The 15,115-nt window shown below is 42.2% G+C and overlaps 1 protein-coding gene across 3 annotated transcripts in view; it reads right to left on the bottom strand.

The window, feature by feature from the left end:
* ccnj (cyclin J) overlaps positions 1–15,115 on the bottom strand; it is a 21,291-nt gene extending 6,176 nt beyond the window's left edge. Inside the window, exons 1-4 of one of the 3 annotated variants that reach the window (XM_046358952.1) lie at positions 14,935–15,115; positions 13,915–14,027; positions 8,189–8,399; positions 7,770–8,069 (exon numbers count right to left, since the gene is read on the bottom strand). In XM_046358952.1, coding sequence (XP_046214908.1) covers positions 7,770–8,069; positions 8,189–8,399; positions 13,915–13,983 — 580 coding nt within the window. In that variant the 5' untranslated portion in view covers positions 13,984–14,027; positions 14,935–15,115. The remainder of the gene's footprint in view (positions 1–7,769; positions 8,070–8,188; positions 8,400–13,914; positions 14,028–14,934) is intronic. The other 2 variants (XM_046358951.1, XM_046358953.1) reach the window with 2 other exon arrangements.

Here is a 15,115-nt window from a genome sequence, read left to right as displayed (position 1 = left end):
ATAGAACTCTTTGGCCATAACGACCATCGTTATGTTTGGAGGAAAAAGGGGTAGGCTTGCAAGCTGAAGAACACCATCTCAACCGTGAAGCACAGGTGTGGCAGCATCATGTTGTGGTGGTGCTTTGCTGCAGGAGGGAATGGTGCACTTCACAAAATAGATGGCATCATGACAAAAATGATGTGGATATGTTAAAGCTTGGTCACAAATGGGTCTTCCAAATGGACAATGACCCCACACTTCCAAAGTTGTGGCAAAATGGCAACAAAGTCAAAGTATTGGAGTGGCAAACAAAGCCCTGATCTCAATCCTATATAAACATGTGTAGGCAGAACTGAAAAAGCGTGCAAGGAGGCCTACAAACTTGACTCAGTTACACCAGCTCTGTCAGGAGGAATGGGCCAAAATTCACCCAGCTTATTGTGGGAAGGTTATGGAAGGCTACCCGAAACATTTGACCCCAGTTAAACAATTTAAGGGCAATGCTACCAAATACTAATTGAGTACATGTAAACTTTGACCCACTGGGAATGTGACGAAAGAAATAAAAGCTGAAATAAATTATTCTGACATTTGTCTTAAAATAACATAGTGATCCTAACGAACCGATGACATTTTTATCTAGGATTACATGTCAGGAATTGTGAACTGAGTTTAAATGCATTTGGCTAAGGTGCATGTAAACTTCGACTTCAACTGGATGTGGACACCGCTTCAAATTGGTGGATTCAGCCATTTCTGCCACATAAGTTGCTAAGAGGTGTATGAAATCAAGCACACAGCCATACAATTGCCATAGACAAACATTGGCAGTAGAATGGCCTTATTGAAGATCTGTGACTTTCAAAGTGTTGCAGTCATAGGATGCCACATTTCTAAGTAAGTTCATCAAATGTCTGCCCTGGTCAACCGTAAGTGCTGTATTTGTGAAGTGAAAATGTCTAGGAGCAACAGCGGCCCAGCCGCGAAGTGGTAGGCCACACAAGCTCACAGAACGGGACCAGCAAGTGCTGAAGCGCGTAGCGTGTAAAAATAGTCTGTCCTAGGTTGCAACACTCACTACCGAGTTCCAAACTGCCCCAGGAAGCAAGATAAGCACAATAACTGTTCGTTGGGAGCTCTATGAAATGGGTTTCCATGGCCGAGCAGCCTCACACAAGCCTAAGATCACCATGCACAATGCAAAGCATCGGCTGGAGTGATAAAGTTAGCCGCCATTATATTCTGGAGCAGTGGAATCGCATTTTCTGGAGTGATGAATCACGCTTCACAATCTGGCAGTTCGAGGGACAGATCTGGGTTTGGCGGATTACCAGGAGAATGCTACCTACCTAAATGCATAGTGGCAACTGTAAAGTTTGGTGGAGGAGGAACAATGGTCTGGGGCTGTTTTTCAAATCTGAAAAGCTACAGCATACAATGACATTCTAGACAACCCGGTGCTTCCGACTTTGTGGTAACAGTTTGGGGAAAGCCCTTTACTATTTCAGCATGACAATGCCCCCCCCGTGCAAAGTGATATCCATAATGAAATGGTTTCTCGCAAATTGGAATGCTGACTGCGTGCCAGGTCTAATCTCCCAACATCAGTGCCCAACCTCACTAATGCTTGTGGCTGAATGGAAGCAAGTCCCAGCAGCAATGTTCCAACATCTAGTGGAAAGCCTTCCCAGAGTGGAGGCTGTTATAGCAAAAAGAGGGGACCAACTCCAAATGTCCATGATTTTGGAATGAGATGTTTGACGAGCAGGTGTCCACATACTGTTGGGCATGTAGTGTCGGTTGTCAATACCAGGTGGTTTCTCATTGTTGGACAGTAGGGCTGTCTCAGACTAACAATCGAGTGGTCGAAATGTTAAAGTGCATTTTCCGGACATTAAATAACCTCTGTTTTAATAAAATCAACTATATGTAGGCTGCTGAGCTTGTCTGATGCTTTAAGCACAGTGATTAAATAAGTAAAATGACTTGAAGGAGCCAGAGATTAAGACAAAAACCTGTCGCCGAACCTCCACGTCATGTGATCAAGAAATTATACAAATCTAAAAGTAGCCCAACTTCTATTGCCAACTATGTAAACATAGCCTACATAAAGCCAACAAATAAATACATTACAGCCTGCAGATAGAAAAGAACCTGATAAAAATAAATCACATTGGCTATACATGGCCTGTCTGTCTGCAAGGAACTTGAAGCACTATCAACTTGCAACTTCATAAAATTCTGGACCGTCAGTTTCCCGAGCCAGTTAACTTCGGACTGACACAGCTGTAGGCTAGTCGCACAAGGGATATGAATATTTTACAAATAGGCTACATTGGAGGAACTATTGTCACTCAATGGATGTAAAAACACGTTGGTTTACTTGCCGTTTGAGGTGAAGAAAAAAATTAATCAGAAGCTCCATGGGCACATTTACAGTGTATTCGGAGCCCTTGACTTGTTCCACCTTGTTACGTTACAGCCTTATTCTAAAATTGATTGAGGAAAAAAACACCTGATTTAATCTACAAACAATCATGACAAATTTCAAAAATGTAAAATAAATACCAGAAATAGCTTATTTACATAAGTATTCAGACCCTTTGCTATGAGAAGCAATTGAGCTAAGGTGCAGCTCGTTTCCATTGATCATCCTTAAGATGTTTCTACAACTTGATTGGGTACACCTGTGGTAAATTCAATTGATTGGTCATGATTTGGAAAGGCACACACAAAATATAGTCCCACAGTTGACAGTGCATGTCAGAGCAAAAACAAAGCCATGAGGTAGAAGGAATTGTCCGTAGAGCACCGAGACAGGATTGTATCAAGGCACAGATCTGGGGAAGGGTACCAAAATATATCTGCAGCATCGAAGGTCCCCAAGAACACTGTGGCCTCCATTCTTAAATGGAAGAAGTTTGGAACCACCAAGACATTTCCTAGAGCTGGCCACATGGTCAAACTGAGCAATCGGGGGAGAAGGGCCTTGGTCAGGGAGGTGGCCAAGAACCCGATGTTCACACTGACAGAGCTCTAGAGTTCCTCAGTGGACAACAATCTGTGCTGCATTCCACCAAATCAGGCCTTTATGGTAGAGTGGCCAGACGGAAGCCACTCCTCAGTAAAAGGCACATGACAGCCCGTTTGGAGTTTGCCAAAAGGCACCTAAAGGACTCTGACCATGGAGAAACAAGATTCTGAAACAAAGATTGCACTCTTTGGTCAATGCCAAGCGTCATGTCTGGAGGAAACCTGGCACCATCCCTACAGTGAAGCATGGTGGTGGCAGCATCATGAAGCTGGGATGTTTTTCAGCGGCAGGGACTGGGAGACTAGTCAGGATTCAGGATTGAGGGAAAGATGGAGCAAAGTACAGAGATCCTTGATGAAAACCTGCTCCAGAGCACTCAGGACCTCAGACTGGGGTGAAGGTTCACCTTCAACAGGTACGACCCTAAGCACACATCCAAGACAACACAGGTGTGGCTTTGGGACAAGTCTCAATGTCATTGAGTGGCCCAGCCAGAGCTCGGACATCTCTGGAAAGGGCTGAAAAGAGCTATGCAGCAACGCTCCCCACCCAACCTGACAGCACTTGAGAGGATCTGCAGAGAAAAATAGGAAAAACTCCAAATACAGGGTGCTTCAACAAAGTACTGAGTAAAGGGTCTGAATACTTATGTAAATATCACATTTCTATTTTTTCTAAACCTGTGTTTGCTTTGTCATTATGGGGCATTTTGTGTAGATTGAGGGAAACATTTATTTTAAAATAAGGCTGTAACAAGATGTGGGAAAAGGAGTCTGAATACTTTCCAAATGCACTGTATAAGTCTACATCCCTTACTCAACATTGACAGGACCCCTTTAAACAAAATACAATAAATGGACAACTCATAAATGGAATGAAATAAACCAAAACTTGTTTCTCACAAGTGTTGCCTAGGTTGTGCGCACTGCAAACATGTCCACTGTAAAAGACTAATATTAAAATGCATTAACAGAAATGACGGTAACCAAACAAACATTGCAGAATAGAAATGGGAATCAACTGTAAATGTATTACTGGTGTGCCATCCCTGCGGCCTCCGCAATGGATTAGTCCACTGAGACAGACATCAAGACATGTGCCATGAAATAAATATAATTCTGTTTTTTTCAACTGCTCGACAAAGAAATAAAATATGCATTGGTCGACTAACAGCCTATCGACTACAATTGGGACATCCCTAACGGAGAGCAATCATTTTCCCACCTCTCCCACGCTAACTTTACAAAATTACAATGCTTTTCTTTCATTAGGTATTTTATGCACTCTGCCAATGAAATCATTAAAATAGGATTTGTGATGAATGAGCCATCTGATTCAATGAAAGATGGAGTTGAATTAGTCTTTTTTGCCATAATTTCATTTAAAGTACTCCAAAGCTTTCTTTCCAATTATACCTCCATCATATATATATATATATATATATATATATATAAATAAATTTTATTTTGTTCAGTTTAAAATCACAATTTCTCATTTTACAATAGTCGGCCATTCTAACGAAGGCTCTCCTTTGCTTAATTTCTCTCAACCATAAAGTTTTTCCATTCCTCAATAACCCAGAGGGGCTTAACAATTTTAGCAGTCCGTTTCTTCATTAGGTGCATGCTTATTAGTGGTGCAGTGGATCCCAAAATTCATGGTTTTGAGTCACGGATTGGATCATTTCAGAAAAAAAAAAAAAAAATGTAGACATAACTTTGCTTACCCTTTATTACTTACATTTTTTACATTTAAGTCATTTAGCAGACGCTCTTATCCAGAGCGACTTAAAGAACACTTGAAGCAAGTAACTTTTCAATGTTTAAATCAAATATTAAAATAAAATATTCAACACTCAATTGTTAAATTAAAATGCAAAGTGCATGATACCTTCTTCCTTGGAACAATAGTGAATGAATAAAAATAGCCTGTCCTCTTAAAAAAAAGTAAAAAAAGCAAAGCAGACCTGAGCTAATAACTTAATTATTTTTCAGAAAGATTAAGTCTACACTGTCTGGGAAGAGGGTAGACCTCTTTGCAGTCACTATGTCCCCTGCTGTGGAGAACACCCACTAGCTAGGAACTGAAGTGCCAGGCACAGTCAGGTAACCTCTAGCCATCATGGCCATGTGAGGGTATTTACACTCATTGCTTTTCCACCATGCCAGTGGGAATGCCGCTTGCTGCCTTGTAGGATGCCACCTCTTCGATGGTGTTTGCAAACGTCTTGCCTATGTCCTTAATCGCAAAGGTCTCCCCGAAAAGCTCCTTCATGGCCAAATTACTTTGTGGCGGAGATGCCTCAGAGTCTGCTCCTGTCAGCTCTGTGGCTTGACCCTGCAGAAAAAAAGACTTAATCTATTAAACAAATTATTTATTTTCATAGAACTATAATTGTGGCAACATTTAAAAGTCAGTATTTCACATCAAAAATTGATGATTCTAATAGCATAGACTAAAATTAGACTGCAGTATATTATTTAAGTAATTCACTCAGGGTTTTTTTACCTCTTCAGTGGCCACAATATCAGTGGTGAGATCACTATGTCCTCCGGTGTAGGGCAGGGTCTAGGTGAGACAGGGACTTGAACCTTGGATCCAGTGCAGTAGATCTATTTTTTATTTGACCTTTATTTAACTAGGCAAGTCCGTTAAGAACAAATTCTTATTTTCAATGACGGCCTAGGAACAGTGGGTTAAACGGCCTTGTTCAGGGGCAGAACAGATTTTACCTTGTCAGGGATTTGATCTTGCAACCTTTCGGTTACTAGTTCAATGCTCTAACCACACTAGGCTACCTTACCACCCCATCTATGAAGGTAGTCCTGTACATTAGGGGGGGGGGGGTCTGGGATTCAGGTCCTCTTATGGCAACCTTGATATCTCTAGTGATGGTGCAGTCTTCCTCACTTGGGGCCATGAATTGTAGAATCCTTGTTTTCAGAAGTAGAATCATGGACACAGACAGTGCAGTTTCAGTGCTCAATAGGGTTGGAACCGTTGAGGGGTTTGAGCACCTGGAGGACCTCCTCTGCCACCTTTTTTATGTCATCATCAGACAAGGTGAAGATGTCTTTTTTTTCAGAGTCTTGTCTGTCAGTGCAGAATATATAGCTGCCTGCTGCTCAGATGAAACTCCACTTATGACATGTTGGAGCGCCATCTTGTGACATTGTGTATGATCTTGTGGGTCGGTTGCTGTAGCGTTTCTTGCTTGGTCTTAAGCACGAGCGGCTGCTGTGCATCGGTGGAAAAAGGAAGCCACCAACTTCCTGATCCTCCCAAGGAGGCGGTTCATCTGGTTCACTGAGATTCCCCTTTAGGATGCCAAATTGATCACATGTGCAAAGCAAGCTATCGGTGGCCCCAGTCCAGCCTCTATCACTACATTTGCTTGGTTCTTGGCATTATCTGTGGTGGTTGAGATATTGCCATTGGGCCTCTCTAGCTTCCACTCTGCTACTGCTCCGAGCAGTACCTGTGCCAGATGTGAGACTCTGAGGGGGCGTGTCTGTAGCACCGGACTTCGCATCTCCCACTCCTCTGTGGTGTAGTGAGCAGTCACAGTCACGTAGCTTTCCGTTGCCCTGGAGGTCCACCCGTCTGTGGTGAGGGCAACAGAGGATGCCTTGGATAATTAGTTGACAATTTTGATATTTTCCTGTTCATAAAGATCTGGCAAGATCTTCATACTGAAGTGGGTACGCCAGGGGATTTCATAGCTTGGCTCAAGCACTTCCACCATATTTTTAAACCCTTTGTTTTCCACAACAGAGTATGGCCTCACGTCTGCAGCGATAAACATCCCAATAGACTTGGTGGTGGCTTTAGCCCTGTCTGACTCTGTAGCAAAAGGCTGCTTAAATGCTGGGTTGAGAAGTTGTCTCTTGGCTGAGTTGGCTCCTGTCACTGACAACAGGGTGACGACACTTTAAATGTGTGGCCATGCTCAATGTATTTCCATGTTCATAAGGCTTTGTGGCACAACACCTGCATCCGTATGGATCACGGATCAACTACGGTCCGTTACACCACTAATGCTTATTGACAACTGGAAGAAACAATTTCATAAATACATCAAGTGCCGCATCTGGATGCTCCTCATTACACACAAACCAACAAATCTTCAACATAGGCGTCACTAGAAAATCTTGTGTAGGATCTTATACACTATTTTAGGCCCAGCCTTTGGAACCTTGGCTTTTCTGGATATAGCCACTACATCCATTGGGTGTGGATACAGCTTGAGAACAAAGTTCTGCAGCATTAGTAAAGATATGACCAATACACTTGGATGATGTAAATCCTGTACTGTTTGTAAATACTCTGGCAGGTTGATTGATAACCTGAGCCAGATTACAGGCACTGGTTACAGTAAGAAGCTTCCTCTTGAGTGGATAGCTTGATGAAAACCAGTCTAAATCAAGTCACACACCCCCCCCCCCCAAAAAAAATAGACCTCTTAACATCACCCATTATCAAGCAAGCCACACATTATCCAGATACTGACTTAGCACTTGGTGGCCTAGAGCAGCACCCTGAAATATTACTTTAGATAAGGCAGGTGAACCTGCAACCACAACACACCAGTAGACATGAGATCCTCGCTAACCTTTACATGAATCTAGCTCTGAATATATGCAGCAACACCTCCTCCATAGGCATTCCTGTCTCTTCTGTAGATGTTATATCCCTGCATTGCTACTGCTGTATCAAATTAATTAAGTGAAGCAGCAACAGAACGTCAACTTGCCTTGAAGGGAGACCTCCAGGAAGTAGTCAGCATACTTTGTCATGTAGAGCATCGTCTTCTCCAGGCACGCCATGGGCCAGCCATCGTGAAGGTCCGCCTCGTTGACAGCGATGGACAGGTAGTACTCTATGAAGTGTGCAGCGGTGGGCAGGTACAGGTTCCACTGGAAGGTCTCCAGCAGGAGGAGCTCCATGTGCAGCAGGCCCTGCTTGGTCAGGACCAGGTTCATGGAGCTCATGCAGCCCAGACTGTTAAGAGTCTCCAGCTTAGGAACTCTGTCTTCTCTCTCCTCAAACTTACCTGTAGAGGACGGGAAATAATCACAAGGCACACAGAAAAATTGAGTTTATAGGCTGGGTGGACCATAGCAATTAGAAGTTTGGCCAAGCAGAGGCTTGCAAGGAAGCTGACAAACTTACTAGCCAAAAGCAAGCAGGAGAGTGCGACCATGTGAAGCTGCTGCACCGTTATATCATAGCGGTCCATGAAAAGGTCCAGCAAGTAGACGGCAAGGTGTCTGGCTGTTGGGCACAGCCGGTAGCGATTGCTTACGATTGCTATGAGGTCTGCAAAGTAGCGCCTGAGGTTGAGCTGGGGGGACTGGCCTTTGTAGGAGGGCAACTTGATTTCCTGAAAAAAAAAGTAAACAATACATTATAAGATCTGTAATCTTGGCCAACCAGATCTAAAATGTGTGACTGCTTCAGATGCTCCATTAAAGATCTGGGGGTAGAAGTATGAGAAAAAATATTAAACGAGACTAGCGACATCCCTAACCTCCTAAACAGAAACTGACAGTTTTGGGTAAGTCTATGGGCCAGATGTCTCCTCCACTTCAGAGATTGCAAAGATAGCGTGACAGTCCAAATGATAAGTGACGGGGAAAAAAAAGAAGAAAAAAAAACAGGCCACCGGAAGTTCTTCGTCGTCTCATCCCACCATCTGTTGAGAGACGCTCCGATACCATTTTATGTTACGCGTCTGTCCACAAGCGATTATGGCCACGTTTTAACTGTTGGAATCGTAGAAATACAATTTGTATTCCGATTCACTTTTGGCAGTCACAGCTGCACCCGCCTCGACTTTTGTCTGCAGTCGGTTGCTTTAGCCTCACTCAAATGAGTCCTATATCAAATAGTAGCAATTTAACCTTACGGATAAAAAATAAACAAATTCCTTCTTAGTAGTGTTGCACAGTATACCGAAACTGCTCTAGATACTAGAACATGAAAAACATAGAATGTTACTTTCGGTACTTCTGCCACGAGTCTCATATCATATACTTATTGAGAGGTTCAAGGCTATCAGGCCAGCTGATGTCCCCTCATAGCGCGAGCTCACCGTTCATGCCTCTCGCCTGATCCACTTACGCACTGCTAGAGGACTAGGAGTCTAGACTGCAACATGTTAGCTCATCACTCATGCTGCATAGAAGTTGCTGATTGTCAACATAAACCTATTGGGTGACCTGACCAAATTCACATAGAAATGCGAGTTATAGATCTCATTGAAAGCTAATCTAAGAAGCAGTAGATCTGTTCTGTGCACTGGGTCTATGCTTCCCATTCTTAAGTTTAGTTTTTGCATCTCTGTTTTGTACACCAGTTTCAAACTGAAAATACAATATTTGGAGTTATTGAAAATATCTATTTCACAGTGGTTAAGATGGTACAATAATTCTCTACAGTTATCGACTGCTCGTTTTGTCGTAAACGTTAGCAATCCCGAAATGGCAGAGCAATTTCTGCATATTGCACCTTTAAATCGTCTCTCCATCACATTTAAAGATCAGTTCTTATTATACCTCTGGAGGCTGTCCACCCATTGTTTTCTATGTAATTTACTCACGTTCGCATACGCCGATTCATGGACCGTCTATATCTGGTTTGCATCCGGTTTATACAGACCAACATTACACTCACACTTGCGCACAGAAAGCAGAGCAAGCAGCAAAAAAGTCCCCACTACAACTACATACATACATGCATGCATATAAAAACAACAATATAAAATATTTTACTGAGTTAATTTATTTAAGGAAATTTGTCAATTGAAATAAATTCAGTAGGCCCTAATCAATGGATTTCACATGACTGAGAATACAGATATGCATCTGTTGGTCACAGACCCTTTTTTTCAGAAAAAGGAGTGGTGTTGCTCAGTAAACTTGTCAGTATCTGGTGTGATCACTATTTGCCTCATGCAGCTTGACACATCTGCTTCACATAGAGTTGATCAGGCTGTTGATTGTGGCCTGTGGAATGTTGTCCCACTCCTCTTCAACGGCTGTGCGAAGTTGCTGGATATTGGCGAGTCCAGGCTGTCGTACGCGTCGACCCAGAGCATCCAAAACATGCTCAATGGGTGACATGTCTAAGTATCCAGGCCATGAAGATCTGGGACATTTTCAGCTTCTAGCAATTGTGTACAGGTCCTTGCGATATGGGGTCGTGGATTATCATGCAGAAACATGACGTGATGGTACAACAATGGTCCTCAGGATCTCATGGTAGCTCTGCATTGAAATTTCCATCAATAAAATGCAATCGTTTGTTGTCCGTAGCTTATGCTTGGCCATACCATAACCCCACCACCACCGTGGGGCACTCTGTTCACAAAGTTGACATCAACAAACCGCTCGCACACAAGACACCATGAACGCCGTCTGCCCTCTGTACAGTTAAAACCGGGATTAATTCATGAAGAGCACACTTCTCCAGTGGCCATCGAAGGTGAGCATTTTTCCCACTGAAGTCAGTTACAACGCCGAACTGCAGTCAGGTCAAGACCCTGGTGAGGACAACAAGCACGCAGATGAGCTTCCCTAAGACTTTCTGACAGTTTGTGCAGTAATTCTTTGGTTGTGCAAACCCACAGTTTCCTCAGCTGGCGGCTGAACGCGAAGAAGCCAGATGGGAGGTCCTGGGCTGGTGTGGTAACACGTGCAGTTGAGAGGCCGGTTGGACGGAGATCTTTGTGGGCTATACTCAGCCTTGTCTCAGGATGGTAAGCTGGTGGTTGAAGTTATCCCTCTAGTGGTGTGGGGGCTGTGCTTTGGCAAAGTGGGTGGGGTTATATCCTTCCTGTTTGGCCCTGTCCGGGGGTGTCCTCGGATGGGGCCACAGTGTCTCCTGACCCCTCCTGTCTCAGCCTCCAGTATTTATGCTGCAGTAGTTTATGTGTCGGGGGGCTAGGGTCAGTTTGTTATATTTGGAGTACTTCTCCTGTCCTATTCGGTGTCCTATGTGAATCTAAGTGTGCGTTCTCTAATTCTCTCCTTTCTCTCTCTCGGAGGACCTGAGCCCTACGACCATGCCCCAGGACTACCTGACATGATGACTCCTTGCTGTCCCCAGTCCACCTGACTGTGCTGCTGCTCCAGTTTCAACTGTTCTGCCTTATTATTATACGACCATACTGGTCATTTATGAACATTTGAACATCTTGGCCATGTTCTGTTATAATCTCCACCCAGCACAGCCAGAAGAGGACTGGCCACCCCAAATAACCTGGTTCCTTTCTAGGTTTCTTCCTAGGTTTTGGCCTTTCTAGGGAGTTTTTCCTAGCCACCGTGCTTCTACACCTGCATTGCTTGCTGTTTGGGGTTGTAGGCTGGGTTTCTGTACAGCACTTTGAGATATCAGCTGATGTACGAAGGGCTATATAAATAGATTTGATTTTGGACGTACTGCAAAATTCTCTAAAACGACTTATGGTAGAGAAATTAACATTAAATTATCTGGTAACAGTTCTGGTGGACATTCCTAAAGTCAGCATGTGGCATTGTGTGACGAAACTGCACATTTTAGAGTGGCCTTTTATCGTCCCCAATACAATGTGCACCTGTGTCATGATCATGCTGTTTAATCAGCTTCTTGATATGCCACACTTGTCAGGTGGATGGATTATCTTGGCAAAGGGGAAATGCTCACAAACGGGATAAACAAATTCATACACAAAATTTGAGATAAGCTTTTTGTGCATATGGGACATTTCTAGGATATTTTATTTCAGCACATTAAACCAACACTTTTCTTGTTGCTTTTATATTTTTGTTCAGTGTAAAATGTTAATATCTCAGCCTCACAAAGGTGATGACTAAAAAGTGTCTAATTAGCCATTTTCAAATCTGACTTCTCTGTGTAGCCGTGTAAGAAAATTGTATTTCTGGACCGGATGCCGTGCTTCTAGACCAGAACCCTGGAGAAGATAATTTCCCCCGTCAGCTGTCGATTCTCTACGTCAATAATGGGTTTAAAAGAGACAGCACGCCCTTTTCTAAAAAGTAGAGATGGCCATTTCTACGCAAATGGAAGGGAAACAGATTGTCATCTATAGCCACATAAAATTAGCAAAAACAAGCTCAATAATTCAATGCATTTACACATTATTGAAAATGCATTGACCTGCATTGTGAATAGGCCACGTAGACTAAATCTTGATTTACCTTGTTTATCAATAGAGATTTACCATTGTTATAGTTCATTTTTACTAAAGTCTAATTAAATGATATGATTACTTCATTAATGCATACAGGGCTGTCTGAAATCAAATTTAAATTGTCATGATATTGAACTCAAAAGATTGAACAGAGCAGTAGCTGAGTGTCTAGATTAAGTGCCATTCTGTGACTTAGTCTACTCTTTTTTTTGCTGTGGTATCGTGATACTAAAACTGGTATTGAAGTCAAAATTCTGGTATCGTGACAACACTACGTTACATTTAACATTTTACTCATTTAGCAGACACGCTTACCCAGAGCGATGTACAGTTAGTACATTGATCTTAAGCTAGCTAGGTGGAATAACCACATCAGTCGTAATAAGTACATTTTTCATCAAAGTAGCAATCAGCAAAGTCAGAGCTAGGGGAGTTGGTGTAAGGGGGGTGCTGTGAGATTTCTCAAGCAATAATTTTGATAAGACTGTTTGGGAGTGGGAAAACTGAAAACTAGCTTTTATTTATTTTTCTATTAACTAATTTAGTCTCTGGTGATGTCAGAGGCCAAAACACCATCCCACCACAATAGGCTGAAATTTCAGGCAGACTTTTAAAATAGCTCTTACACAATAATATTCCAACCTCAGCATGGGCACCTACTCATTCCAGGGTTCTCCGTTATTTTCACAATTTTCTACATTGTAGAATAATAGTGAAGACATCAAAATGATGAAATACATATAGAATCATGTAGTAACCAAAAAAGTGTTAAATCAAAATATTTTATGAATTCTGGGTCTTTGAGACGCAGAGCAGGTGAACGGATGACCTCTGCATATATGACTCCCACCGTGATGCACAGAGGAGGAGCTGTGATGGTGCTTTGATGGTAACACTGTCAGTGATTTATTTAGAATTCAAGATACACTTAACCAGCATGGCTACGACAGTATTCTGCAGTGATATGCCATCCAATCTGGTTTGCGCTTAGTGGGACTATCATTTGTTTTTCAACAGGACAATGACCCAACACACCTCTAGGCTGTGTATGGGCTATTTGACCAAGAAGGAGAGTGATGCTTCAGATGACCTGGCCTCCACAGTCACACAACCTCAACCCAATTGAGATGGTTTGGTACGAGTTGGACCACAGAGTGAAGGACAGGCAGCCTAAAGGTGCTCAGCATATGTGGGAGCTATTGGAGTAGCATTACAGGTGAAGCTGGTTAAGAGGATGCCAAGAGTGTGTAAACCTGTCAATGCAAAAGGTGGCTACTTTTAAGAATATAAAATATATTTTTACACTTTTTTGGTTACTACATGACTCCATAGTGTTGATGTCTTCACTATTATTCTACAATGTAGAAAATAGTTTTTTTATAAAGAAAAACCCTTGAATGAGAAGGTGTTTTGACTTGGACTCGTGTGTGTGTGTGTGTGTGTGTGTGTGTGTGTGTGTGTGTGTGTGTGTGTGTGTGTGTGTGTGTGTGTGTGTGTGTGTGTGTGTGTGTGTGTGTGTGTGTGTGTGTGTGTGTAACACGCATAAAAACACTGGACAGTCACATTTTTAACTTTACTATGATCAGCCATGTATTGTAGGCCTATGTGTTAATATAATACATCAGGTCAACAGCTCTCACTTTTGGAATATTACACTAATGTAGGCAGTTATTGCCTCCACTTTGAAATATGACTGCATACTTACTTTGTAGCGCAAAGCCTGGTATATATCTCCAGCAAGTTGTCCTTTCCACCATTGGCCCTCAAGCTCCATTTAATCAATCTTGTAGAAATTTCTGGAAGCACAAATTGTCCAGTCTAAAGAGTCCAATGTTATGACAACAGTTAAATTCTGCATCGCTGAAATTCCAGCAGTGAACCACAATGTTCGCTTATTTTCCCTCTGCATTTTCACTATTGACACATTTTCAATTAAAAAAGGTCAAGTACAGCCATTTTTATCTCAATATCAAATCATTTCTGGGTAACAATAAGTACCTTACTGTGATTGTTGCCAATTAAAAGGGTCAAAAACACACAAAAAAAGCTAACCAAAGAGCAATTTTTTCAAGCAATAATTTTTCTAGGCAATAATGTTTCTAGGACTATCTTGCGGTGGTCCAAGTGGTGAAGTGAAAACTGAAAACCATCTGTTATTGGCGTAGAGGTTTGGAACTCTTTCTTATTGGTCTATTAACTAAATTTACCAGGCAGGCCAAAACTCCATCCCACCAAAACAGGCTGCAATTTCAGGCTTACATTTAAAAACAGCGCTTACATTACCATAACTTTCACAGCATCATTCCAACCTCAGTGTGGAAGTATATATACACAATAATGGAAATTACGTTTGACTACACTGGGTCTTTAAAATAAATGAAGTTTAGAAAACTCTCATATTAGGTATACTATTCAACAATTCAGGAAAAAATAATCAGCAAGCAAATTAATGAGTAGAAGTTGGTAACAGTGGAGCCAAAACCGCTGTTTTCGTGTGTGTAAATTAGGTAATTTGTGCAAACCTAACTACGAAGCGAGTAATACACTAGTTGCTACAAATTCACACACATGACAAACCTCAACCTGGATTTCGAGATTATCAGCTTGAGGTGACTATTGGCTACTATCCTATATAAAAATGACAAGTGTTGAGTCAAATTGAAATTTAACAATGGCCAAAAATACGACAAATCAGACAAACCAACCCCCGACTTTCAAGACTTACCCCTACACGCCACACTTAAACGCGTGATACAACTACACAGCTGACTTTTGCTCAAAAACTCGATATAGCCGTGAGTTTTCCAGTTGACATAAAGTTATGATTCTTCCATTGTTGAAGATACTCGAGACAGTCGATGGCAGCTCAGCTCAACTCAGCTCAGGCATGCGATCAGTCCCAAGAG

This window comes from Oncorhynchus gorbuscha, linkage group LG08 (assembly GCF_021184085.1).
Source record: "Oncorhynchus gorbuscha isolate QuinsamMale2020 ecotype Even-year linkage group LG08, OgorEven_v1.0, whole genome shotgun sequence".
Classification (NCBI taxonomy): domain Eukaryota; kingdom Metazoa; phylum Chordata; class Actinopteri; order Salmoniformes; family Salmonidae; genus Oncorhynchus; species Oncorhynchus gorbuscha.
Note: the sequence above shows the minus strand (reverse complement) of the source record. Positions and strands in the feature narration are given on the sequence as shown.